Genomic DNA, 26,777 nt, shown 5'->3' on the forward strand with positions numbered 1-26,777 from the left:
CTTCTGGTAAGATGTTTTCTTTGGCTGAATAAAAGAGACTGTTTTAAACATACTGAGTTTTTAAAACATCCTGGTTTTCTTTCTGACACCAACCTCAACGTGTGTCTTTCTTTTTCTGCAGTCTGAATGGATGGTGCTCACAGGTCAGACTTCCAGACTAGTCTTTGCTTCTGACATAAAGCTGCCTTCAATTTTTTATGGATTATGGGAGAGCTTGCTCTCTAAAAAACTCCTTTAACAGCAGTAGTGTCAGAAAAGGACACTGCACTGGGCTTTTGGGTTTTTTTTTCTTGCTTTCACACGTACTACAACGATATTTTTACTGACAGGTGAATGTACTTTCTGTGGTGAACCTGTTGCAGCCAAGAGTGAATTTTCACTGTTAGCAGCAGCACTCACTCTGAGCATAATCAGCTTAGATTATAAAAAGGCTTGGTTTTGGGTCATTTCTTTGAAACAAAGCACTTCCCAGAAATTCTCTCCTCCCTCCTTGAGTAACAATGTACTCCCTAGACATCAGTACAGAAACAGGAAAAGTCTAATTTTAACACGAGCATGTCATCTTTTTCCTAGGCTGGGCATCCGTGTCGCTGCTAACCAGGGACTTGGCTCGTTCTCCACAGCGAGGGCTGCATGGAAGTGCTGCTCAACTTGAGGCTGAAATTCTGTGGCAAAAATAAGGCACTTTACTGTAAATCTTTAATGCTCCTTCTGCTCCCCTTAATTACTATAAGGATCTAATGAGGCTCAGACTGCACACAGTGAGGATGCTGCCCCAGAGGGAATTCTGTGTGCTGCTTCTGATCAAGAATACGTCATCTGCAAAGCCAAAAAATCTGGATAACCGAGTCCCATTCAGGCGTTCCTGCACGGGGGTGGAAGTCATAGCATGTTAATTAATGTCTTAGTAACAGCTGCAATCACATCCCTGTATTTCCTTCCAGCAACGCTTATGCGCAGCGTTCCTCTATACAAATGCTTAACATAATAAAAGCTGAACCCTGGACTAGAATTTTGTGTCTTTTTTTAGGTCTGTCTAGAATTTTAAGGGGGGGGTTTTGTTTGTTTGTGCGTGTGGGGTATTTTATTGTTGTTATTTTAATGCTGCTCTGCAGCACGTGTAACGTGCTGAGGGTGTTGCAGAATTTGGAGCACGTCAAGATTACCTTAAGTCGGGATGTTCTTTTGATGTAAGATCTTTGTATCCTTTCGAGCCTCATCAGTACGAAAGGAGAACTAATAAGGGGAACAGGCAGAAGCTGCATCCCTTAGCCAAGGATGTAGTAAACAGAGGGGGTGATGTGTGCTGTGTAGACACTGGCAAAACACTCGAGGCCCATAAACACAGCTCCACAATTCCAAGGAACTCTTGTTTAATACTAAAAACCAGGCCACGGGTCAAACAGGCCGTTCAGCTGAACACGCGGGGTGGGGGGGCTGGGAGGCATTACGCAATTTCTGTGGAAACCACCAAGTAAAAAAAAAACCACAACAGCGGGGGCCGCGCTCGGGAAACGACTCCCGAATTCCTGCGTAACAAATGAGGGCGCGGAAAGCCCAGCGGGGCGCGCCGAACACCACCCACGAGCGGGGCTGGGGGTGAAGGAAACAACCGGGGGGCCGAGCCCCGCCGTGAGGGCGATGGCGGCGGGCGCGGCCGTGGCGCTGAGGGCGGGCAGGGGCGGGTCCGCACATGCGCCCCGGCCCCGCGCTGCGTCTGGGGCGCTGTGAGGGAGCGGAGCGGGCGCTGCCGCCGCCGCCGCCCCGGCCGCGGTCATGGGGCCGCTGTCGGTGCTGCCGCTCCTGCCCGTGCTGCTGCTGGCGCTGTGGGGGCTCGGCGGAGCGCGGGCTGAGGGTGAGCAGCGGGTTTGTGTCTCCCGCCGGGTGCTCGGGGAAGGGGCGCGCTGGAGGGGCGGGTGCGGCGCGGAGCTCTTCCCCCCCTTCCCTCGCCCACCGTGGGGGGAAGGAGGGAGGGGGGGTCGCGGTGCTCTCAATGCTCGGGTCCCGGCGGTGCTGCGGGGCGGGGAGCCCCGGGGGCTTTCCTGGGGAGGAGGGAGGAGGAAATGGCTTGCGGAACCACGAGGGTTTGGGCGGTGTTTTGTGTGTGTGTGTGTGTGTTGAATTGTCGAACCGCTTGGGTGGGAAGAGACCTTACAAAGATCATCCCCTTCCACCCCCTGCCACGGGCAGGGACACCTTCCACCATCCCAGGTTGCTCCAAGCCCTGTCCAACCTGGCCTTGGACACTTCCAGGGCTGGGACAGCCACAGCTTCTCTGGGCAACCTGTGCCAGGGCCTCCCCACCCTCACAGGGAGGATTTGGCCCTAATATCTAATCTAAACCTACTCTCAGTTTAAAACCATTCCTTCTCGTCTTATCACTCCATGCCCCTCTAAACAGTCCCTCTCCAGCTCTCTTGGAGCCCCTTTCAGGTACTGAAACAGTGAGGGGAAGGTGGTGCTGCAGAAACGTTTGGTGCCAGTGGGACCCTGAGCTTGAGGTTTGGTAAATTTCTTTTCTGGACAATTTCTAAACAATAATAGAAATAGATCGGGAAAGACTGATAGGTGTCAAAGAGGTGATGGCCTCTGTTCGTGAAGTCTTGCAGATTTATATAGTCTGGTGATTCATATAGGGGGTCTTGAAAGTGTTTCTTGGAGTCCTTTTGCGTGGAGGAGTTTTATCTCTTCAGCTTTAGGAGCTGGACTTCCATGAGCCTCGTGGGTCCCTTGCAACTGGGGATATTTTGTGATTCTAACCAACCCCAGGACATTCCTGGGTCTGTAGGTCTCTGTTGGATCATGCAGCTGGTTTTTAAACTCTGCTTTCTGCTCCTTAGACTTGATTTCCTTTCTCCTTAGTGAAAACCTGTGGAAACTACGTGACATATTTTCATAACATATTTTCGCTGTCAGCTGTGTGAGTGGGGCTGGCTGGTTTTGTTTTTCCTGCAGCAAGCTAAATAAGCGTTTCATTGCTGATGGGTATACAGTGAGTTAAGCTGTGTATTTAACTTCAAAAAAAAAAAAGGCAGACAAAACATAAGATCTGGAAGGAAATGCAGTGTCTGGGTAGAATGCTGAAGGACTTGGGAAAACAATAAGTGTCGAATATTTGGATGCAATTAAAACGTAAGTTAAAATTTGGGAACTAGTTAAATATAAAAATATCTCTGGCTCTTAGGAATGTCACCTCTTGGATTTACCAGTAAATCCTTAAAACCCCTGGAATTACCCTTCTGTGGCTTCTGTGCTGTTACACCTCGGCGTGTTTCTCCTGTTGCTAAGGTTGTGTATTCCCTTTTCCTCCCTCTGCCAGACGTGTGTGGTGCTCCAGACAGGCTGCGATTTGCAGAGCTGGAGGAGAAGTTCAGAGGAATACAGACTTTTCCTGTTGGAAGTCAAGTCTCCTTCATCTGCCGGCCGGGATATATGAGAAGCCCTGGAAAATCCTTAACTCTTACTTGTGGTCCTGACTTACAGTGGTCACCCAAAGAGCAGTTCTGTATAGGTAATGGTGCACTTTTTTTGTACCCTTTTCGCTTTTTCCCTTTGACATTTAACAGTTTTATTTGTTTTGCCAGTTAGAATTAGTATTTTGCAATATTTTTAAGCAAGGCTTGGAAAGCACTGATGTTGATAAGGGCAATATATGCCAAAGACTTTGTGTATATAATTAGAAGTGTACATTTTTCCTTTCTTTTTATTCCCCTCTCCCCCAGAGAGAAGATGTAAGCACCCAGGAGAGTTAACACATGGTATTGTTGGTGTGACAGATCTTACATTTGGTTCAATTATTACTTTTTCTTGTCAAGAAGGGTAAGTATTTTGGTGAAGTTAATGAATCCTTTATTTTTTTTTTTTTTTTGCATGTTTACACCAGATCTGAACCAAACCCCAGTTTTCTATGCAGGTTCCATTCCAGTTCTGACTTAAAATCTGAATTCTACCTGGAGCAAATGAACTTACAGCTAAATTTGATTTGATTCCCTGGTTTAAGTGCATCAACCTTTAGCTTTCTAGGGAGATTCTGCAGGGTGAAAACTAGAATTTTACCTCTGATGACTTTCTTTTAGTGCTCCTGTGGCAAAGGGAATAAATATATGTCCATCACCCTTCACTGTTATATTGAACAGTGGACCACTTGTTTGTGTGTAGCAAATGAAGATACTTCTCTCATTACAACAAAACCTTGGTGTGTTATGTCCCCATAATCACCGAACAGAATTGTATAAACCAGTTTTTTCAGGTGTTTGTTGGAGAAATGAGAGATTTGAGTTTAACCTCTTTAAAAACATTTACCTCTCTAGGTACAGATTACTTGGAAATGATAAGATTACCTGTGTAGTTATGAAGGGAGGTGTTGACTGGGATGGTCAGATGCCTTACTGTGAAGGTAAGTAAATTACTGCCTGCTTAATTTTTTATTGAGATGGTGGTAGTTCATTTAAAAACAGCTGTGCCATAAACCTTCCAGGATAAGAAATGATGGTAAAATAGGACAGGTTGTTTGGTTTGGGTTGGTTTTTTTTGGTAACTATTTGGGATGTACCTGAGGGATGACCACTGAAAAATACCAGTTTTGGTGGTAATTATATTGAAATCAACCTCGTGTTGAAATTGAGATTCTCAGCTATAACTGTAGCTTGACTTGGAGCAGCTATGTCAGATTTTAAGTGAAATTCCTTGGAAATCAGGGCTTACTGTTTCTGAGATGAACAAGCTGACACACCAACGTTCTTTCTGAGTGGGTTGTGTTGATTGGTTTCCAGTGATTCCCTAGAGCATCTATGTCAGATTTTAAGTGAAATTCCTTGGAAATCAGGGCTTGCTGTTTCTGAGGTGAACAAGCTGACACACCAGTGTTCTTCCTGAGTGGGTTGTGTTGATTGGTTTCCAGTGATTCCGTGTGAACCACCTCCCAGCATCACCAACGGGCGCCACACGGAAGCGACCGACTACGTGTATCAGACTACAGTGAGGTACTCCTGTGATAAAGTTCCAGCAGGCTCAGATCCCTTCTCCCTCATTGGCTCAGATACAATTTACTGCACGGCTGATGAACACTCAAATGGAGTTTGGAGCGGGCCACCTCCACAGTGTAGAGGTTGTTGGGATTTTTAATTTTTTAATATATTTGTTGCAGTTGCTGTCCCTTTTTTTTGGAAGCAGGATGGGGTGGGGAAGGGACTGAGAGACCATAAAGCCTGGGTAGCTGAAGAAAAGCTGTGTAAAGAACAAGGATATGGAAGCTAAATTAGAAATAGTAATAGGCTAAGGAAGCCCTTCCAAAACAACTTGAGGACTGGGACATTTGCAAGTGGGGACTGGGGGTTGTGTTTGTTGCTATGTTTGTTAACACAAACGAGCTGTTTCCTAGCTGTTTTTCTTTTGTCTCTTTTCAGTGGTCAAATGTGAAAACCCGAGAGTTAAAAATGGGCAAAAAATATCTGGATTTGGGCCTTCCTATACTTACAAGGACTCGGTCCAGTTTCAGTGTAATGCAGGCTATTACATGGTCGGAGAAGAGATGATTTACTGTTCAGAAAATAACGCCTGGTCTCCTCCACCACCAATTTGTACGAAAAGTAAGTCTTTCCGTCAGATTCCAACATGTCTTGGGTGCTGAGAGAGTTGTAAGTCTTGTCTTAGGTGAAATTTCAAATCATGACGCTGTGGTTGTAAGTCAGAAGCTGAGGAAGTTGACTGTGGGTGACCTTTTAGGTGTTTGAGGGGCTCTTAACTCCAAAAGAGTTTTTGGCTTACTGAAACAATCAACCAATGTGGATTTCAGAGCTACCACATTATAAGATTGTATCACCTGAATGAATGTCTACAGTGATGTTTCTTTAAGCCTTCTGAAGGAAATATTTATACGTAAAATTGCGGTCAAGTTAAACTCCTCAGATGTGCTGAGCTGCTTTTCTCCTGCAAGGGCAATGTGTATTTGTGGAGTGAGTTAATGAGTTATGAAATATGTCAAGTTTATTATCACTAAGCTTGTTTTTAAATTCATGTGGTGATTCCTGCAGATGTGTGTGATGCTCCAGAGGTCACAAATGGAGCCGTGGTTCCGGTGAAATCTGTCTATAATGAAGGAGAATCTGTTCAGATAAAGTGCAATGCTGACTGCTCTTTTCCTGATGGCACTAAAGAAGTGACAGTGGCTTGTCAGGGACAGAAGACGTGGAGTTATTTTCCAAAGTGTACATGTGAGTAAAAGTCATACTTGGTAAAATCAGGGGCAGAGTGACAAGTTTCAAATATCTGCTGCAGTAACACGGCTTTTACTTTTTTTTTTTTCCTCCATTTCCTTTCCAGGTGGACCTGAAAGTCCTGGTTCCACTCCAGGTACAAGTCCTCCTTCCACTCCAGGCATAAGTTCTGGTTCCACTCCAGGCATAAGTTCTGGTTCCACTCCAGGCATAAATTATGGTAGAGTAGTTGTGGGACAAAAGCCTTCCTATGTTGTGGGGGATTGTATTACGATTGAATGCTACGCAGGGTACACGTTACATGGTGAAGCTGAAATTCGGTATATGGGAGGAAACCAGTGGGCTCCTGAAGTGCCAACCTGCCAGCTGAGTAAGTATGAACTGCAAGGAAATTCCACTAGAATGAAAACACATCTGAGAGCAGCTCTGCTACTTAGGAATGTCCTTTGATATTCAGCAGAAATAATTTAACGCAACCCCCTCCTTTATTTTGGCATTTAAAAAAATAGGGTTTGCTAAAATCAATTAAAAATATAAATATTTTAAGTTAAGTAGATGCTGTGGTGTAAACTGACCTGCTTCATAGATTGTGTTAACAGCATGCTTGATCTGCTTGGAGTAGCTTTGTGAATATTTTTATAATAATGTTTGAATAAGAATCATGTGTTCCTCTTGTAATACTGACTCCCTCTGTTTTTAGGTGGATATGTCATAGCCTGCATCTGTGGTAAGTATTTGCTGACACCTGAACAAGATACAATGTTGATAGTATTTTTTTTTTTATGTGACAATTACTTGATCACCTTGATCAACTTCTATCACTGAGTTTGTTACCCTGTTTTGTATAAACTCATAAAAAGTTGTGTTAGAGGGTTGTCATTCCTGTTTTAATGTTACTGAAAGGGTGGGGTTTTGCCATCTTGGTGGCCATTGTTCTTGAGCTGAATTAAGAGTCTTGAACAAAGAAACAAATGCTTAATTTATGTGGCTTATTTAATAAATAAATTGGGATGGGGGGGTAGGGGTAGTGTCGACCTGTGGATGAAAACAATGCTATTTCTGCAAGAAATTTTTGATGCTTTTTTGGTGAGCTAGAGATGATCTTTATCACTCTAAAGCTTTTATTTATTTTTTATATTTTTTTTTTAATTCTTCCTGAAGTGCTTGTGGTAATTGTGGTGCTCCTGGCAGCCTTCTGGACCTATAAGAAATTCTTTTCACAGAATGGGTGAGTAAGCTTCCTTTTTTTATTACTGTTATTATTGCAAATTTCCAGATGACTGAGCAAAAGCTGTGCTGACATGTGTGAGTTTCTTGAGCTTTATCTGCCCTTTCTTGTTCAAATGCCTGATTTGTGTGTGAGCTTCTCACAGCAGCTGATGGAAGCTAAAGCCTAACAATATATTTGACTTTGTTTTTGTATCTGTTGTTCAGCTAAGCTGCTAATTAACACTTGCACTGATTTCAGGGAAGGAAAAGCCTTGTTCTTAAGATTGTGTTGGGCATATTTACACTTGCCAAGGAAAGTACTTTTGTCCTCTGCTAAAAACATGTCAAGTTTACCTTTTAAAGTCAGGGCTAGTATTGGTTGTGTGGGCTTGTGGTACTGGAAGGTTTTCAGGTTTGTTTTTTTTTTCTCCTGCAGCAGCAATGTTGGTGTCCCTGTGCAAAAGACTGTAAATCAACTGTAAATATTAGATTCATACATAGGTAATAGTGTTCTTCTGTTTTTAATGAGACATAAAGGGTGTTTTGACCTTTATCTTCAAGACAACTGGGGTTTTTATGTATGCTTTTTCATGGAGGGGTGGCAGGAAATTTAAATGCCTCTTTGTGCATTACTTCTTGCTGTAGTGCCTGATTTTAGCTTCTTGAAAGAAGCCTGTTTTGTTGGAGACATAGTTTGTAACATGCAAAACACTGAAAATTCAGAGCAACTTAGGTGGTGCACAGGGATTGTTAGGAAAAGCATCTCATAAAAATGGAGTAATCTCTTAACGAAACCTGTTGGAATTTATCTGGAGCACATGAAGCAAGGACAGGGATGCTTTAAATAAAGTAAACCAGAGGAAATATTCCCGTGGTTCGTATTTGTAGTGAAGCACACACAGAGTGCTTGGGAGAACCCTGAAGGCAGTTGATGTGCAGTGAGGTTTTAGCCTTAGTACCTTCCACAGGATCATTACAGGGGCCAGGGTGACAGTGCCTGCGGGGCTGCTGAGGAAATTTTGAGCCATTGCTTCTCATCCATGACTTGGATATTCTGCAGTCTGGGCCAAAGAAGAGTCCATGGGAGCTCGTAGCATTAGGGCAGCACTTTCTCTCTTCATCCGTGGAGAGACTTCTCAGGGCGTAGGAAGCAGCAGGGATCTAAAGCAACATCATAAAAAATTAAAGAATGTTGTATCTCTGAATATTTTGCAGCAGTTTTGAAGCCTTCTTGTGCTTAGTGCTCTCCTTTCTCTCTGTGAACATCTGACTGTTAAAGCTCTTCCTTGTCTGGAAACCCTGATCTAATCTCCTTTTATTAAGGCCTCTCTCTCCCTATTTAGTTTTCCGAGTTCCTGACATAGCTAAGCCTTTGTGAACTGTTCTGCTTCCACCCCCCTACTTGCTGATTTGTGGTCTTCAAATGGCAGCAAATCTTTCCTTGCCCTGCCTCATATATGTTTAATCTGCCAGTTTTATGGGACATTCAATTAGACCTTTCTCCCCTTCTGCTGTTCAGCTCGTACACAGTTGATGAGAGTTGCAAGGAAACATGTATTTTAAAAACTCAGGCCCCAGCTGAGATGGAAGACACTGAATACATGAATTAATTGAATCTTTCAAAGGTGTACACTTTCCACTTCATTTGGACTTTGCAGTGAGTCTTAAGTATCTTTTTTATTGGGTTTACTTGGAATTTAAGAAGTGTGGAGTCTGTGAACCTTGGCTTCCTATAGGAAAGTGTATCATAACCTTTCATTCATTCTGGGAGAACAGGATATAATATATAAAGAATTGTCATTCGGGAGTGTAAATAATAGCTTCCAGTGATTGCACATCACATTTCTTAGTGCTGAATTGTCTTTGGAGGATGAGTAACACTTTACACACTTAGTCAGTAGAATGTTTGCACCCATTTCAGTAATTGTAAGTGGATTCCAGTGCTGTTACACTAGCTAATAGTGTAATTCCCTATGATAAAAAGACAGTTGAAGCTGGAAGCCACCTTTGGACACTAAAATTCTAAAGGTATTTGTGCATCCCTTCAGAGCAAATCAGGTCCCATGCCTTTCAGAATTATTGATTCACCTGCATTTTTTCTTTCTTAGAAGTAAAATATATGAAGGTTCTAACACAATCTTCTTTTTAAACCTTCTTAGGAAAAGGTGGTTTCTTTCTCAGAGTTCTGTAGCCCTGAAAAGGAGCAAAACATAGTTGCTTGTTTGCAACTGATTTCTTCTGTATTTTAAACTAGTGCTTAGTCCAGAAGTGAGTGATGATGGTTGGGATTGCACTTGGGTGGAGTCAGATGAGCTCTCTCAAAATCTGACTCTTCAAACCTTGTTCCAGCAGAACAGATTTGAGATAGAACAGCTTAGTTTGTCTAGTATTTGTCAATATTTTGTCCTTACAACTTAAGAGAGTTTGCACTACAAATACTTTTTTAAACCATTATCTTCTTTTTCTGTCCCTTTTCTCCATTGCACAAATTCTTAAAAGGTGATGGGTGTTTATGTCTCTTACTCAAACTTAATGCCAAGGTCTGGTTTTTATTGACTTGTAAAGAACAGGTGATTTTCCAGTGTTTTTGGTAGGTTTTGAGATGGCATATATAAAGATTAAGCTTGGAGTTTCTTCCATGATAATGTATGGATTAAGGAATATCATCTTTACCTCTGAAGAAAAATGTTTCTAATTAAGATAGGATTAGTTGTCTCAGTTAGTTGGACATACTTTTGGAGAGAAAAAAAGGAATCAAGAGATAGAGTTCTTCATTCCAATCTTACCATTACATGTGATAATGATAAGAGAAATTACTGCTCTGGTATGCGAAAACACTGTTAACTCCTGAGATTTTCTTATGTAGAACTCCTCAGAGAATTGGAATAATAGCACAGGGGTTTGGTGTGGGGTGGTTTTTTTTTTTTTTTTTTTGGTAAAGCAAAAGAGGAGTTATTCAAGATCTTAAAACATATATAAGAATGTTATTGTGAATTTTAATTCTTGTAAATTTGCTGTTAGTGGACTGCACAATCAAAATTCTGGCAAACTAATAGTTTCTGCTTAGAAAATGTGTACACATTGAATTTAAAATGAATGACAAGGGGTGCATCTGATGGGGTCTCCAGCTCAGTGAGGAGTCCTCTGACTGTTCTGTTAGTTTTTGATAATATTCAGGCACGGTCTGTTCATCACTTGAAATGATCCATTTGGATCAAATGCTCTTCTACTCCTTGGGTGGTTCTTAACACTTTATAGAGAGTGAAGCAAAAATCTCCTCAGTCCAGCAGCTGCTTAGTAAGGAGAGGACAAACAATGACTTAGTTTCGTGACTTTACCTGTTGATTTAATGCCAAAACTAAGGATGTGCTTTCAGTATAAATGTAAAACCTATTGAAATGTAAAAATCTCTGATTTGACTTGTTTTTTTGTTTGTAGGAAACGCGACGGCACTTCATGTACTGCCGAATATAAGATCTGTAAAGCATGAATGACCTTTTTTGGGGGGGGGTGGGGGGGAGGTGGGAAAGGACTTGCAGTGGAATATCCCTGTGAGAAATGGAAAACAATTGCACTCGCATTGAGTAGCCAAGTATCTCGTGCTGTGTCGTCTTGTGGTGGTTTAAACGTAGGAGGAGATGATTCATGGGGTAAAAAGTGTGTATGCAGTTATGTAGACGGTTTTTCCTCATGGCCCACTGTCTTTCCTCGTGGCTGCATTGTCCTGTCCGTGTTTGTGCCATGGTCTGTAGGACCTGTAGCATTCCAGAGTGTCTGCCTGCAGGAGTGCTGACTGTCCCAGTGCCAGCTGCTGCTGCCATCAGCGCTACCCCTTTGCCCACAGAAGACTGTCCAATATGCTCTGTTCTTTTATAGTTCTGCTCACCAAAGCTGTGTCCTCCTCCTCCTTTTTTTGTGGCTGTTGTCCCTTGTGTTCTGAAATGTGTTGTTGTTATTATTATTTTCCATGAGAGATCGGTGTCATTGAAGGCTGTGTCTTTTTGAAGCTATCACAGGTCAGATCATGTGCTCTACGTCTTTTTTTTTGCCAGAGTTGATTTCTGTGTATCTAATGAATTAAAGTGTGCCTTTAAATCAGAGTTTTATAGCTTTTCCTTTGCTTTTAAGAAGGAAAAAAGCCATATATATTTCTGACTCTTTGATACAATCCTGCAAAGGCCACAGTGGATTTGTTATAGTAGAAAACTGGAGGTTTCTGTAGCAAAGACATCCCCTACCTTTGAATCTGTTGGCCTGTTCTGGAAGTTACCTAATTAAAGGTACTGTTGAGAAATCAGTGGTACCATGTCCTGTCATGAGCACAGTGTAAGTCCCTTTGTGGGCTCGATTTTTTTTTTATTGAGCCTTGATGTCAGTTCTGGAGATACTTTGCTCCTTTTCAGGATAGGAAAGGTGCTGTGTGGATCCACCTTCCTTGCTTTTTTCCTTGAAATCATGTATTCCACTTTTCAAATCTCTGTATACAGACAGTGATGTTAATCAAGCTCTGTAATGATGGATTTATTATATACCTGTTCAGAAAGAGAAGCCTTTCCCTGTCAGACTCACTTTTCATGTTGAAGGAAAACCAAAGCAGTTTAGTGCTGGGAGTGCAGGACTGCGTGTGCTGGCAGTGGTGGTAGATGAGGTCTCTCTTTAGCTCCTTAACACAATGTTTTAGTCCAGACCGTGACTCCAGGAGTTGGCAAACGAGCTTGCTGTGAATCGAGACTCGTTGCTGCTTCTAATTCCTTATCAAAACCAAAAGCCTAATTAGGAACAGGCTTTTAGCTTCAGGGATCTCACTGTCAGCCTCCAGGCAGCTTCTGAGAACCAATTCTCCCAGAAAAACCAAATTGCCTCACTTCAGGAGCCTGGGGTAGCATTGAAACTGTTCTGGCTTGTCTGTGGTGGCTTGGCACTGCTCCACTGTCATCAACTGATTGTTGGAGTAACAGAGAACTGTTTGGGGCTTTATAGGGCTTTTTGGGACAATCCCAGCAGTTGCATTGTTAGAGCCCATAATAGTCTGTGGTTTTTACAAAGGGGTTTTGGCTCCCCAGGATGACTTGCTGGTTGATATCTTAGTTTGAGAATTGTTTGTAAACACTGTATTGTGTGACTGGGGGGTTTGAGTGTGGGGGTCACCAGCTCAGCTTGCTCTGTGTGGCATCTGCAATGTGCTAAAACCAAGCTGAAATGCACTTAAAGCTAAGCTGAAATCACTGTAAAAATTTGCCTTATTTTTACACTTCTTTCCGGATGTAAAGACATAGTGATACCTTGTAATATTGCAAATAAAAATGTTAAATTATTTAGCAGTAAGTGTTTGTCTTTCATTCGTCATGTGCTGAGTAGCTCTTTTCCCATTATTATTAAGATGATTTTTCGTGTAATAAACTTTTATTGGATGGGAACTGTAGAGATTGAAATTTGCAGTTTGTGCACAGAATTACTCAACGATAGCGTAGAGAATGTGATTTAATTTGCTGAGCAGCCTTTTAGGATTTTCTTTTAGAATTGCAGAGAATTCCCCAGAACCTCCCATACTTTACTGTGTTCACTCCTGAAAAACTTGGTAAAAATTTGATGGAGAAGAGGCAGATTATGCTGTGGCTGTTCTGATGGAACACCTGAGTCAGGAGCAAAGCCCAGTGAGCGTTTTGGCACTTTTGTCCAGTGTGTGACAGATGAAATCCTTAAGGAATGTAGATTAGGTGGTTTTAAGTGACATTTTAAGTAGAATGTGATTATTAATTGCATGAGTTTCACACTTAAAATGTACTTAATTTTCTTGGCAAAGCAATGTGTGGAGCCAGCTGCCTTACAGAATGAAGCCTTTCAGAGAGTGGAATAGAAAAAATAACTAATATGCCATAATTTTTTTTCCAATTTGTGATACTCAAAAGGAGTTGGTGTGGACTGCAAATGATGCCAGACTACAGAACTTTACATTATGAATTTTTGGGATTTCAGTGAGCTTTGGTGGGATAAGCAGCTGCTTGGCAAATTTTCCAGTGGAAGATGTCCCTGCCCATGGCAGGGGGTGGAATGAGATGAGCTTTGAGTCCCTTCAAATCTAAACCATTCTGTGATTCTATGAATTTAACTTAGTCATGAATTCTGCACCATTTTTCTAAAACTCAGTCCCACATGAATTATTTCCTTTTGGACTCTGGAGCTGATAATCAGAGTCGTGAACTCTGTGCCAGGGAAGAGGCAGCATGGAATAAAAATGTGTTGTTGCCATCTACTGGTAACACAGTGGGAGTCACAAAACAGGTGCAGGGTTACCTGGTTTAGTGTTAAATCACGTGAAGTGTCAGTGGTTGGTGGGTGAAAATCAGTGTGAATTAAACCCTGCCCGTGGCAGGAGGTTGGAACAAAGTGATTTTTAAGGTCCCTTCCAAGTCGAACCATTCTGTGAATCTAAATACTCACTTCTCAGGGCGGTGAAAATGGAGCTGGGGACTGAAATGAAGAGACTTGCAGCACTTGGATATTGTCCAGCAGGGAAACAGGTGATCTGTCTACCTCAGACAGAGCCCAGTAACATAAAGCACACAATTTTATTTAAGAGGAGAAAAAAAAAAAAAAAAAATCAATCTACGTAAAGAACAGGTTAAGGCAAACAAATCGCACATGGAATAGAAGTGGCCGGATGGTTGGGTGGCTGTGCTGTCACACCTGGGCCCTGGCTTGCTGGAGGTGAAGAATCTGAGTTACATGTTTGAAGAGATGCTTTGCTGTCTCTGGGAGCATCCCTCCTGACTTGCACGGGGTGCTGACTGTCCTCCTGTTGTGCAGGACGCTCGGCCTGTGGGTGTAAGTTCAGAGAACAGCAAACCACACGTGTTTGTGAGGCCACGGGTCGTGCTTTGCGTGGTGGTTATTTAGGGCTTGGGGGGTTGGGGGGGTGGGGGAATGAAGTTTTCCATTTTAGTGTTGCTTTTCCCCCTACATCATAACCGATTTCAAATGGTGCTAGACAAAAACTGAGACTCTGAACACCAAGAGAAATCGGTCAGCCTGTGTAAGAGACGTTTTCCTGGCTCAGAGAAGGATCCTCTTGTAGATGGCAGCTATGGATTCTTTACAGATGACTATTCAGAGCTCTGATCAAAGGCTTCATCCACACAGCGATCGTCTTTTCTGGGTGTAATGACATGTTGGACAGCAGGGAGGTCGAGCAAAGATAGTTCAGCTTTGTTCTGGTGGTTGGGATGCAGGGGTGGAGAAGTGAAACGTTACTAGAAGTTACCAGCAACATATTTAAAAATAATTCCAGCAGAAGGAGTGGGTTCTCTGTGTGTGACATCACCAGGATGCCCATGGGCAGGGGTTGGAACAAGATGATCTTTAAGGTCCCTTCCAACCCAAACCATTCTGTGATTCTGTGGTTGCTGAAGGCACTTTTTGTGTTTATATTATTGAAGGGAGTTTGTGTGTGTGCAGAGCAAGTCTCTGGGAGCTGTGGAATGAGAATTCTATGGAGGTAGAGTCCCCAGGCACAGAGTGGTAAATCCATTTGCTCTAAGGTAATAAATTAAATGTTAGTGCTAGAGATTGCCTAATAAATGTACTCTGCCTGTCAAGATGCAAGAAGTACCACGTTGGTTTTCATGCAATTTCCAGATCACTCTACTCTGGACAACTTGAACTCATATCCATTGTTTATTAAGTAGAAGTACATTAGAAGGAGGCTGTTCTGTTGTGGCCCTGGCTTGGGAGGGTGTACAGGGGTTGTAGAAGTGTCTAGAAATCAGATGATGTTACAGAGTGGATGGCTGGCAAAAAAAAAAATACCCTTTGGAGAGAGGGCTGGTTTAAGGAGCAGAGGCTGTTGGTGAAGTGAGCAGCTGCTTGATCTCTTCCCACGCTGTAATTCTTGCTCCTAGAACACTGATTTCAAATGGTGCTAGATACAAAGTGGGAAAATCTAAGCCACCATGTGAAACCAGCTTCCAGAGGAAGACACATCTCGTGCACGGCTGCAGGCTGAGGGAGAAAATCCTTCATCTCCACCGTACCTAGAGAAAAATTCATTGATTTAATTTGATTAGACAGCGAGACAGTTAACTTTGGGGTAATTTCTTTATGGACACACATTTGTGAGTGGCTGAGGCTGGTGTAGGAGAAGTTAAATGTGATGAAGAAACCTCCCCAGCCTGGCAGTGACTATTGTTTCCTTTCCTGGCCAGGTGGAATGCACTGAAATTCTTACCAGCAAGAGTGATACAGGTTTCATTTCTTTGTAGTGATGGGGTGTGTGGGGAAGTTTGAGTTGTACAGAAACACTTTTTCCATGCAGATGCAACCAGGCTATAAACCTCATTCTGTCCAAGACAGAGTGTTCTGGCTTTCTATCACTTACTGATCTCGGCATCATCAGAGAGGACAAGGCCACATCAGATGCTTTGTGTGACAAGGAAAGGAAATGTGACTGTCCTGGTGCAACTTCCTCTGTCAGCTGTCTCACATGGCCTGTGAATTCTTTAAATAAGCAAGAACTTGGCAGATTTTTGCGAGACAACTTTTAAATTCTGCAGGGACAGTGAAAATAAATTGGGATTGAAAGTGCTTTGTGTGTGGGTCAGAGCAGAAAGGGAGCATTCATAAATCTGGCTGTAAAGAGTTCAAGGAAAGTTGTTGAGGAAGAGGGAGAGTCTGCAAATGAGTGGCTGATGGTTCCTGGAGCTGGAATAGGTCTGAGCAGTGATGTCCATGTCTCAGTGCACAGGGAATAGCTGGAGTGTCAGGAAGCCTGTGAACCACACAGGAGCATAATTCAGGAGCTGCCAAACCCCGACCACCATGTGTGACCTGTGCTGGTGCAGAAGCTGATGTAAAATGGAATCAAGCGTGGCAGAACTGGAGTTGGGTGTTTCACTCATGGATGCCCTGGGGTTTTGGCAACACCTTGTATTAATTTTGTAACCACATCCAGAAAATGTGCTCCGGTGCCTCCATCCCAGTGCACACTCACAGGCAGCAGAGGAAGGGCTCAGAGAAAGGATGTCCTTCCAAGAAAGAAGGGTGGAGGAAGGGGAAAGAGCTGTACTAGATTACTGTGTCTGGGTATTTACTGTAGTTTCTAAATCCATTATCTGGGGCAGCAAGGTGAAAGACAAGTGGAAAGCAGGTTCCCTCCCCAGTGTCTGTCGTGCTGGCACAGTTATTTATGAGGCACCCTCTATTATCAGGTGAGATTTACTCCTGAAAAGCTGGACCAAGAGTTGCTGCTGCTGTAAGGTTGCAGCACAGATCACAGAATCACTGCAGCATCTTTGAGGAACAGGTTCAAAGTGAGGGTTGCTTTGCTTTTTATCCTGTCTCAGTAGTAAGCATTAAAAAGAAATCTTTATCAGGATTTTCAAAAGTAGTTGGGGGAAATGTCACTTAATTCTGTGCTGCTGAAAACAGGAGCTTCTCTCAAAGTATGAGACTTACAGGGACTGAACACCTAAGCCCACCTTCCCCTCTCCAAAGGAGACTAACCTTTGCAGAAATACTATGCAGCAGTTGAAGACCAATAGCTCATTTATTATTTACAGTTTTGATAAAACCAGGTTTCACTTCAGCATAATTAAGATGCTGCTGGCCCTCCTCCAGGCTACCTGAAGTTTCTCCTGTTGCCTTAACGAGCTCCCCAGAAGGTGTCAGCCCATTTTGCCAAGGTGCAGGTACACATTTTGGAAAGGATACATCTGTGTATGTTCTCCTTCCAAAGCTAACAGCATGTTTGGGCAGGCAGCAGGCAGAGAGGAGGAGAAAAAGAGCAGTTCAGGATGCTGTGATACACAGCACCTGACTGGGAATATGTGCATGTGCAGGGAAATAGAATCACAGGATGCTTTGCTTGGAAGGGACCTTAAAGCTCGTCTTGTTCCACCCCCTGCCATGGGCAGGGACACCTTCCACGAGCCCAGGTTGCTCCAAGCCCTGTCCAACCTGGCCTTGGACACTTGCAGGGATGAGGCAACCACAGATTCTCTGGGCAACCTGTGCCAGGGCCTCCCCACCCTCCCAGGGAAGAAAATAAACCAGGACTTTCCTCAAACATTTTCTGGTTGTGTTGTACATGTGGACACACGTGTGGAGACAGGCAAATACTGTCGGTTGACTTAGTCAAAGTGGTCTGGAGTTTTCAGTAAATAATAGGAGGAGAAGTACACTATTGTGGTTCTGGGTTTTCCCTCCTTTTCAGATGTTTTGGTAGCAGGGCCCTTCTTTCAGAGGAACATCTCAAAGCCTTTCATGGACTTCACACTGTTTTACACATCTATAGGACACAAAGGCAGAAAGGGCATCCCTGCCTTCCCCGTGAAAGGGAACTTCCTTTCTAGCCTAAGACCTTTAGTCTGCAGGAACAAGGCAAGCCTGGATGTCACAGACTTGATTTTTCACAACCTGCACCTTTTAAATAAAGGCATTTCTGGGGCATTTACAGTAAGTGAAACCGATCTCTGTGTGACCCTGTGTGCACCATAGATTTTTTTTTCCCTCCCTTTTCAAATCACGGGGTGAAACTTGTGGTTCATCAGACTCTGGTCTCCCCTGGAGAGAAATATTCCTGTTTCACATGCAGAAAGGCTGAGCTTGATGCATCATCCTCCCAGTGAAGGAATGAGTCAGCCCAAGGCCAGGTGTGGGACGGAGGGGTGTGACAGTACAAGTGGTGACCTGTAAGGGGAGTTGAAATGAGTGAACTTCTAAGGTTTCAAAAAAAAGCTTCCTGAGCCCGGAGGAGCTTGTAACTGCATCTGTTTGTTGTGCAGGTCTGGTGCTGTGTGCTGCTGCCTGGGTCAGGTATGGACAAATATGCCTTAACTTGCAGCCTGAGCCAGGCCTGAGTCTGTAACGCTCTGCGGGTCAGCAGCGCTGGCCTGGGCTGAGGAAAGGCAGAGGAGATGCTGCACTGCTTAGTAAAGTTGATGCTTGTGACTAGAAATGGCTCTGGAGATGCTGCTGCTGTTACAGGCAACAAAGACATGTACTTCTCTCGAGAGTTTAAAGCATAATGGAGATTTTTTTTTTCCCTGTTCGGGATCACAATAAAAGCTCTGCATTACAGTCATGAGTTGAACACAGCCTGTTGCTTTAGTCCTACTATTGCAGCCTTACAGCTGTAACATTAAATAGATTTAAAAGCCAGACACTTTGGGTCTGCAACCCCCCCCCCCAAAAAAAACCACCCCAAGGCAGGCTGAACACCAGACTGGGACATGCTGGGGGTAAAAGCCTGTGCAGCCTTGTGTCCCATTTCACTCTGAGCAATGGGACAGTCGGGCCTGCTTGACATTTGAGTCACTAATTTTGATTCGTATTGAGGGGGATCTGTCAGAGCACTCACCAGCATGTCTGTGCTGAACTGTCAGAAAGCTGCCCACTCTTCTGACCCATCTTTTAAAATGGTTCAGGGTTTTGGGGTGAGGGTTTTTCTTTGCTTGTTGGCTTTTCCAGATAATCTTGGGCAGGTCAGGTGGTGGGGGGTGTCTGTGATGGCTGAAATTTGGCTTGTGATGAGGTCTGAGAGGTGCATCTTAGCCCTGAAAACCCACTGGTGGGGGGTTAATTCCTGCTGCTCTGACTGAGTTGATAGAGCTCATTCCCAACATGGGTTTGGTGCCAACCAGGATTTTCCAATGCTGAGCCACGTCTGGCAGTTGGCATTGAGAGACAGGAATTGGTGGGTTGGATGCAGCAAACCTCACTTTCAGGGCAAGATAATTCAACACTTAACACTGACCCAGGCACTCTGGGTGATGGTGATGGACCACACTAGCCTTCATTTTATGGTTCTGCCTTGCTGATCCACGCTTTCTGTGGTGCATGGGTCTGAAAAGGAGGCTAAAAAACAGTACAAGAGACCTTTAATTTGTAGATTACAACTCTTTTGGAGAAACTTGGTGATAGCTCATAGCAGAGCAATATCACTAAAATAATGAGGATTTATTCACAAGACCTGTTGTGTTTTTAAATCCCAGACCTCTGGTTCAGACTCTTAACTGCGTGTAACATTTTATTTGCTATTGCTTGTCCCAAAGCTGGTCTGAACTGGAGGGAGCAGTTTTAGCATGGTGATTGTTCTAGGTGTGCTGAGATATTATTAGTGCTGCAGTTCCTAATCTTGTGATTCCCCTCCGCTCCTCTGAAATTGCTGTGACTTGTCTGGAGTCACAGTTTTGTTCCACCTTTCCGTGGGAAACCCACAGCGTGTTTGGAGGTCACAGGAGCTGCTGAACCTCTGGATCCTGGGTAGGATTTCAGATTTCCTGAGGAACAGTGAGGTGAAAGCAGGCAGACTCACACAGGGGGAAGAAGAGCACTGCACTTACATGGCTGAGGTCAGGGGAGAGCGGTAGGAAAGTACAGCCATGAAAACTCATCGAATTTAGAGCCCTACACAGCTTGAGTGAGCAGCACATTGCAAAACTAACTACACTCAAAGAAATGATCCTCCTAAGGAGCTGAAACCAGAAAAGCCATTTTCTATTCCCAACTTCTGTACCTAAGCATCACCTTAGAATATAAAGTATTGATTGCAGGGCTTGAGAGCAGTCACAGGGAGATGATTGCTGTGATTTGTGTAGTCAGTTCAGGAACATGGTGTTCCCCCAAGGCCACCATTCCAGCTCCTTTAGGTAATGTCAAGGGAAGTCATATTTTTCTTTTGTGTCGTTCAAGAGACAAAAGAATGTCCTGTGCCAGTGAGGAGCATAAGGAAACAAATACTGCCAGATGTTCACTGAAGTATAACCTGCCTTTAAACCAGATATTTGAAAACAAACCTTTAGTTCAGCACTATCTGCAGTAGAAGGACCTGGCAAAATAGCTAGAGAAAAGCACTGACCAAACCCCTGACTGACTCCCCGAGCTGCTGGTTTGTACCTGTTCCCAGGATTTCCAGCACTCTTATCACTGAAGATTTCACTGTATGTTTGAGAATATTTAAGAAACATTTGAGCTCTACAGCCAAATCCAAACCCTGTGGCTGCTGCTGGACTTGTGTGCACCCCGTGAATGTTTGTGTGGGGGGCTGAAGAGATGTGCTCAACTCAGAAATAGCTCTATTCCTTGGAAAGCTGGAGGGCTGAATCACACTGTGTTGGCTCAGTTTTTAGCAGACAAGCCATCACATATGCCTCCCTGTAGGCGAAGAGTCGTCACTGGCATCAGGATTAGCAGCCAGGTTTTTACCTTTGGAAACCAGGGAATAATGATACAGAAGGCTGAGGCCGATTGTGAGGAGGCTGCCCAGGGCTGGGGGCTTGGGGAAGTGGGTTGGCAACACTGGGAGCAGGAAGGGTCCCTGCTCTTGTCCCTGCTTGGCCTGCTCTGCCCCCTCTGTTCAAAAGGAGCCAGATAACATGCCCCCAAATTGAACTTTGGGCACTAAATAAATTACTTTGCTCAGAGGCATTAACCATTCCACTGCTGCCTGTGAAGCTGAGACAACTAGAGCCAGCCCTAAGCACATCCACGGCCAATGCTGTCCTGAGGCCACTGAAAATAAAGAGTGACAAATTGTGGACAAATAGGAACGCTGGAGAAAAATGTGGAAACCTGGGAGGGGACAAGACAGCTCCTGAGCTGAGGTACTTAAAACTGAAAGCACCAGAGAGACACCACTGGCTTGGCAGACAGTGGTGAACTTAGAGAGCCTGCAGAGTCCACCTGCTAACGAGCACAGAAATGCAAATATACACAGACACTTCTTTTTTTTTTTTTTTTTTTCTGGAACAGAGTGTATCTCCCTAAACACACGCCACTGCTGATTCCCAGCAGTCCAGAGGAAGTCTTGGGGGAAAAGGGGATGAGGGAAGTAGTGCAAAGTTTTTGAAGTTTTGGAGGAAAAGGGGATGAGGGAACTAGTGCAAAGGTTTTGCAGTTAGCACAAGAAGCAGATACAGATACGGATTTTAAAATGCTTCAGAGACATGGGACTTTTTTGGAGCTACAGTTTTGGGCTCAGTAGTCCACTGCTGCAGTAATGCTAATTATCAAGCTCAGGATTCGAGCACTGCCACAGATGCAAGAAAAGTGGATTGGGAGTTCCTGAACCAACTGGTTGCTGACCATGAGTCAGGGGAATGACCTTGCAGCAGGCAGCTCGCGGTGCCGCTCTCGGAGCCGTGCCAGTATAAACGGCACTGGCATCTCGGAGTGCTGGTGGAACCATTTTGTGAGCTTGAGAGTCCAACCTGGCCTTTTCTACTGCTGCCTTTGCACTGAAACGTTTGGGTGGGTGAGAATGGGCCAGAGGAGTCCCTTCTCATTTTGTAACGAGGGCATCTTCACAACCTGGGCTTGGGACTGTCTGTATCTATATGCAGATGTATAGAGGATGTGGACAACTATCTCTTGCCTACGTACTTGTCCATTAACATCAGCATTACAGCTATTTACCAAATTAAATCTTACCCTCTCCCCCAGTCACACCCATATTAAACTATAAGAAAACACCGTGATTAAGTTTTAAAAAACATACACGGCACCACTGAATTTTCTGGAAGTGATTTGTGAGAGGAGTGAGGGTAGAATACTTGGCATTTGGTCATTTTAATTAATCTTCCCAAATAAGAAAAACATTTGCTGGTAGACTTTAAGCTTCTCACGGCATCAGGAAAGCTCCTGACACCGAGCCCAACGCTGTATTTGTATAACATGGAAATGAACAGCAGCAGCAGCAGCAGAGCTGCAGGCTCTGAGTCTACTCTGCGAGCAACAAAATGGCCAGGGGTGCTGTTGTGTTCATCCGAATTCCTTCGCCATTTGGGGCCGTGAAATAGGTGGATCCAATACCCCCGACCCTTCAGGTATGGTTTGAACTTGTAGCATCAATATTAAATTAACGTTTCTAACCATATTCAAGCTTGTGCCCTCATCAGCCCGACTCCCTAAAGCACAGGCAGGAACCAACAGCAAAATTCGTCTGCGTCACAGATGTAACATGACCATCGGCAAAACAAGTGCAGGGGCAGATCGTGGCTGTCTCGTCACTCACAGAGCCTTCCTCCACTAGCAAAGAATAGGATGCTATTGCATTTAAGTAAGTTCACATCATGAGCATTTGCAATCCTGAACTTCCTCGCCCGAGTTTCGCGGCCCTTGAGCGGTCAGAACGGCCGAGAAAACTGCGTGTGTTTTGTCAACGAGGGCCGGCGCGCTAACGAACGCTGCGTCAGTGCTGCACCGGGGCCGAGGCACGCAGCAAACCCCACTGCCCAGGGCAAGGAAACCCAGACACACGCAAAAATGAATCAGCTTACACGGTGGCACACACACAAGTGTCGGAGGGAGGGAGAAATCACAGCTTTCCCGAGCTGTTTTGTGGCAATACCCAGAAAACGATAATGGAACAGTTAGCCACGTACAGCTCACAAGCGACAGTGCCACCCCTGTGCACGTAGTCACTGCTGTCCTACAGAAATATGCCATGTCCCCTTCTTAGCCTTGTTTCTTGCCAGTCCCACAGATTTACCTGCTGACAGTAACCTCAATTCCTGAGTAATGAGATTTACAGCTGAAGTTTAACATTGAAATAACTCCTCTTTTATCTGTGTCTCCTTACCCTCCCTGTGTTCAGTCGCAGTTAAACTAACTGTGGCAAAAAAAAATGGTGGCAAAGGGAATTTAATCAAGTACACCCCTGCACTGAACACTGAACCAGCTGCTAGTGGCACCTCCTCTAAAGCACTGAGAAATGTCACGAAGCAGCACTAGCTTTACAAATTATGGGGTCCTCCACTCCACAACTGTGACGGGAAAACCACAAAGAGTTGTCCATGCAGCCAACACTCAGGAAAAGAGACTCAACCCACCCGTCTTCCACGCAACCGAGCAGTCATGGCTTAGTCCAGCTCCCAGCTGTACAGAATTCCCTCCACGGCTGCCTCGGACTGTTCCTGCATGTGTGTGTATTTATGCCTGTCTGTCTCGCTGCAGGGACCACCGTCGTCACTGCTATTCCTGTTGTTCCCCTGCTCTGCGGATCTGGCGCTGCAGGAGGCAAGGATGCTCCAAGGGAGCCAGCTACAGCCAGCGAAGGCTCAGTGAGTCAGGAGGGGTTGTGACGACTGCAGTAAGAGTCTGAAATTCCCTACGGAATCTGGCAGAAAAGGAAGGGAAGGAAGAAAGGTGGAGATGGGGAAAGAGGGGAAGAAAAGTGGGGAGTGGCACGTAGTGCCTGTTTGGTTCTTCCCTCCCCGTTCCTACCACCGCAGTGCCGTTGGAAATGGCGTCCTCCCCTCCGCGGAACTGCGCAAAGGGACGGAGCCGGCGAGAAAACCGCAGCGCCTGCGGCCTGCGCCACCAAACCCCCAAAATTCGGTCGGGGCGGGGGTATGGTGGAGGTACAACCCTTCTCTCTTTCCCTCAGAGCACCATGCAGGGGACAGGCTACAGCTGAAGTGATGGAGACGGCGGACGCGCTGTGTCTGAGCCGGTTCCGAGCCCAGCGGTTGTTGCTAAACAACCAGCCCTGACGCTTGAGATGTCAACGAGTGAGTAATATAGATTAAACGCTTATGCTATCACATCCTTAAACTTGTTTAAGCCTCGGGATGATGAAAGGCTATGGAATAATGTTCCCTGCCATATGAGAAAGCAAAGTTACCACTCCACTGCATAATCGGGAGACTTCCTCGGCCAGAAGGACCAAGCTCAAGGCTGGTTGTGTCCTCAGCACCTCCAGGCAGAGCTGCCATCTTCATTGCTGGTCGCTTTAAGAAGAGAGGTGAAAAAATAGTATTGTAAATGGTTAAGAGAGAAAAATGTTCTCCCCTTCATTTCCTTGTCCTCTCTCTGGAGCCGCTCTCTGCCCTCAGTCTCCCGTTCATCCTGACCCAGTCCTTCCCAGTCCTTCGGTCCTTGGTTGCTAACGCTGTTGTTGCCTTTGCAAACCTTTACAGACCCATCACGGAGGGCAGTCCTGGCTCTCCCTGATGTTACCGAGCCTGTGGCAAACTCACCCTTGTGCAAACAAAAGCCGAGTTTGGGCAGGAGTCATTTTCGCTTCTTTAACTGTTCCCACGACATAATTTCCAGGTGCAATCCCTACCCTGAGCCATCACAGTCCTGCTAACGCTCAACCACCGTATGAGGGAGAGGAAGGCAAGGAGAAAAGCCCCGAACCGCAGCACTTTCCCCTCCGCCGTGGTTTGCAGCTCTGACACGTCATCGTCGCGAGCGGACGGCGGAACGACACCTCAGGGAGCGCCCCTGGATGTGAGGGCTGGCACCCACCGCCCCGAGGAGTTACCGGCTCCTGCCTGCCCGTGCCCGAGGGACAGCTGGAATCCTGGGATACGAGGTGGGCAGGGAGTGGTGGGCAGTGGGCAGGGAGAAGGGAGCGGGCAGGAGGCAGGGAGAGGGCAGAGAGCGGGCAGCAGGCAGGAGCAGCAGAGAGGGAGCAGGGAGCAGGCAGTGGTCAGCAGTGGGCAGGGAGCAGCAGGCAGGAAGTGGGCAGAGGGCAGGGAGTAGGGTGTAGGCAGGGAGCAGCAGGCAGGGAGCAGGCAATGGTAGGCAGGGAGCAGTGAGGCAGGGAGCAGGCAGTGTGGACAGTGAGCAGGGAAGGGGCAGCGGGCAGGGGGCAGGCAGAGCGGGCAGCGGGCAGGGAGCAGGCAGGGCGCGGGCAGCTGCCGGTACTTTGAAGCAACGTCGGGGTTTGACACCCAGCCCTCGGCCAATCCGGGAGGGCTTTTCACCTGCCATCACCTCCTCCGCCAATGGCGCAGCGGCTCCGGGCCCAGAGCCCTCCCCGGCCAATGGGGAGCCGGCTCCGGCACTTAGTTAATGATGCAGCAGTACAGGGAAGACTATCACATGTGAGCTGGCCGCCTGCCAGCATGGAGACACCGAGAGAGCAAGGTAAACAACTTTCCAACGCCAAAATGATGACATTTAATCCCTAAATGCTCGCTTCCCGTCTCGACTCATCTTTAACCCCTTTCAGCTGGTGTGGAAGCGTCTGGAAGGCACCGTCTACCTGTCCCCCCGGTGCTTTTAAAAACTGGACGACATGCCCTGCAATGATCACTGCGTCACCGTTTGCCACTTTCCGAACTACGCAGTGACAAACCTCCGAGCTCGGAATCGCAGGGCGCCTGTTAACCCCTCCGCCAAACCCTCGCCAGCATGCCAGCCCTCAGGGAGACGGGGGAGAATAAAAAGCCCAAACAAACCAGGCAAACGGCAGTCTTTGCAAAGTTGTCATCTCTCCCCCACGACTACTACCCTCCTCTGCAGTACAGCAATGCCGGCAGGAGTGACATTAGTACAACCTGTGCCGTCGTTCCATTGAGAAAACAGCTCTGACGCAGAACAGAGCAACCATACCCAGCCAAAATAATAACACAGGCACTTCGGGATCTGAACTTGGGGGACGCCGGGGGTGAGGGACGCCCTGCCAGCAATTAAAAATCCGTGGCTGCAGCTCCAGCCCCATCCTGATCAAAGGGTACGTACGTGAGAAAGGCGAACCGGACCGAAGAGCTGTGCCCGTGCACCATCTGCGCAGTCCTCAGCCCTCCGCTCGCTGTGGAGCGCCGCAGAATAGAAGGTTCCAGAAATTTCCTTTCCGTTAACCCTTTCGGTGTCTGCCCACTCTCCCTCCCCGCGGGATTAAGCGCGCCGGGTCTCCAGCATCGTCAATGGGCGAAGCCTCCTACGCCAACCGAGCCCGAGTACGATGTCCAGGTGACAGTGGATGGTGGCAGGAGCCCAGCCCGTGGTGTTGGTGGTACTTCTCTTCCTGGAGCCCTCTCTGCCTCTCTTGCTGCCTCTCTCCCCTCTTGCTGCAGCAGGGCTGTTGCTGGTAGACCTATCGACGGAGCTTGCTCTCTCACTCTCTCGCTGAGCTCTGTGACGCAGCTCTAAATTCTCCAGCCTGCTCCCTGTGTTATAAGAGCGGAACTGCAGCTTTCCAGGGAGCCCGTGCCAGCGGTGCCAGGGCCAGGCAGACCGGAGGGAGCGTCGCTCCTGGACTCTGCACCTTTTTTTGGCAATTATTCTGTTGCTCACCTCTTGTTTCTGTGCTGCCTCCACGGCTCTCAGCCTCGCATCTCCTTCTCTGCTTCTGAGTCATACTTACCAGGTTAACTCTTTTAGGATTGGTAGTCAGCAATACAAATCTCGAGCGAGAGCAGCTGAAACCACAGCCAACTTTGTGGTGGTTTCTGCTTTAAAAAAACCAAAGCAAATCTTCTTGGCTCTAAAAAAACAAAAACACACACACACACACATGCACGCACACACACGTTCCAGTAGAGAGTTAGTGCTTTTTGATTAACTGTTTCGGTGACAGGAACCATTACTTGACTTCCTAAAATAAAATATTTTAGGCCTACGTCC

The 26,777-nt window shown here is 45.8% G+C and overlaps 1 protein-coding gene and 1 long non-coding RNA gene across 11 annotated transcripts; one reads left to right on the plus strand and one right to left on the minus strand.

Annotated features, from left to right (window-relative positions):
- The first annotated feature begins 1,713 nt into the window (after positions 1 to 1,713).
- On the plus strand, positions 1,714 to 18,269 carry CD46 (CD46 molecule). 10 transcript variants are annotated; one of them, XM_050327049.1, is made up of 12 exons: positions 1,714 to 1,855; positions 3,320 to 3,511; positions 3,723 to 3,819; positions 4,311 to 4,396; positions 4,901 to 5,107; positions 5,406 to 5,588; positions 6,033 to 6,212; positions 6,322 to 6,585; positions 6,916 to 6,942; positions 7,377 to 7,443; positions 7,861 to 7,925; positions 10,863 to 12,742. In XM_050327049.1, the coding sequence occupies exons 1-11, from the start codon at positions 1,777 to 1,779 to the stop codon at positions 7,904 to 7,906; spliced, it is 1,428 nt and encodes a 475-aa protein (XP_050183006.1). In that variant the 5' UTR covers positions 1,714 to 1,776; the 3' UTR covers positions 7,907 to 7,925; positions 10,863 to 12,742. The 10 variants fall into 10 exon arrangements, with proteins under 10 accessions (XP_050183006.1, XP_050183007.1, XP_050183011.1 ...); XM_050327050.1 differs by having other exon boundaries at positions 7,864 to 7,925; XM_050327054.1 differs by having other exon boundaries at positions 6,322 to 6,351.
- Positions 15,080 to 26,777, minus strand: LOC126646046 (uncharacterized). Its single transcript, XR_007630216.1, has 2 exons — positions 25,893 to 26,777; positions 15,080 to 24,148 (listed from the first exon to the last, which is right to left on the minus strand). It is a non-coding gene; the product is annotated as an uncharacterized LOC126646046 (long non-coding RNA).

The sequence above is a fragment of the Myiozetetes cayanensis genome, unplaced genomic scaffold (genome assembly GCF_022539395.1).
Source record: "Myiozetetes cayanensis isolate MyiCay16 unplaced genomic scaffold, myiCay2020 scf32, whole genome shotgun sequence".
Classification (NCBI taxonomy): Eukaryota; Metazoa; Chordata; class Aves; order Passeriformes; family Tyrannidae; genus Myiozetetes; species Myiozetetes cayanensis.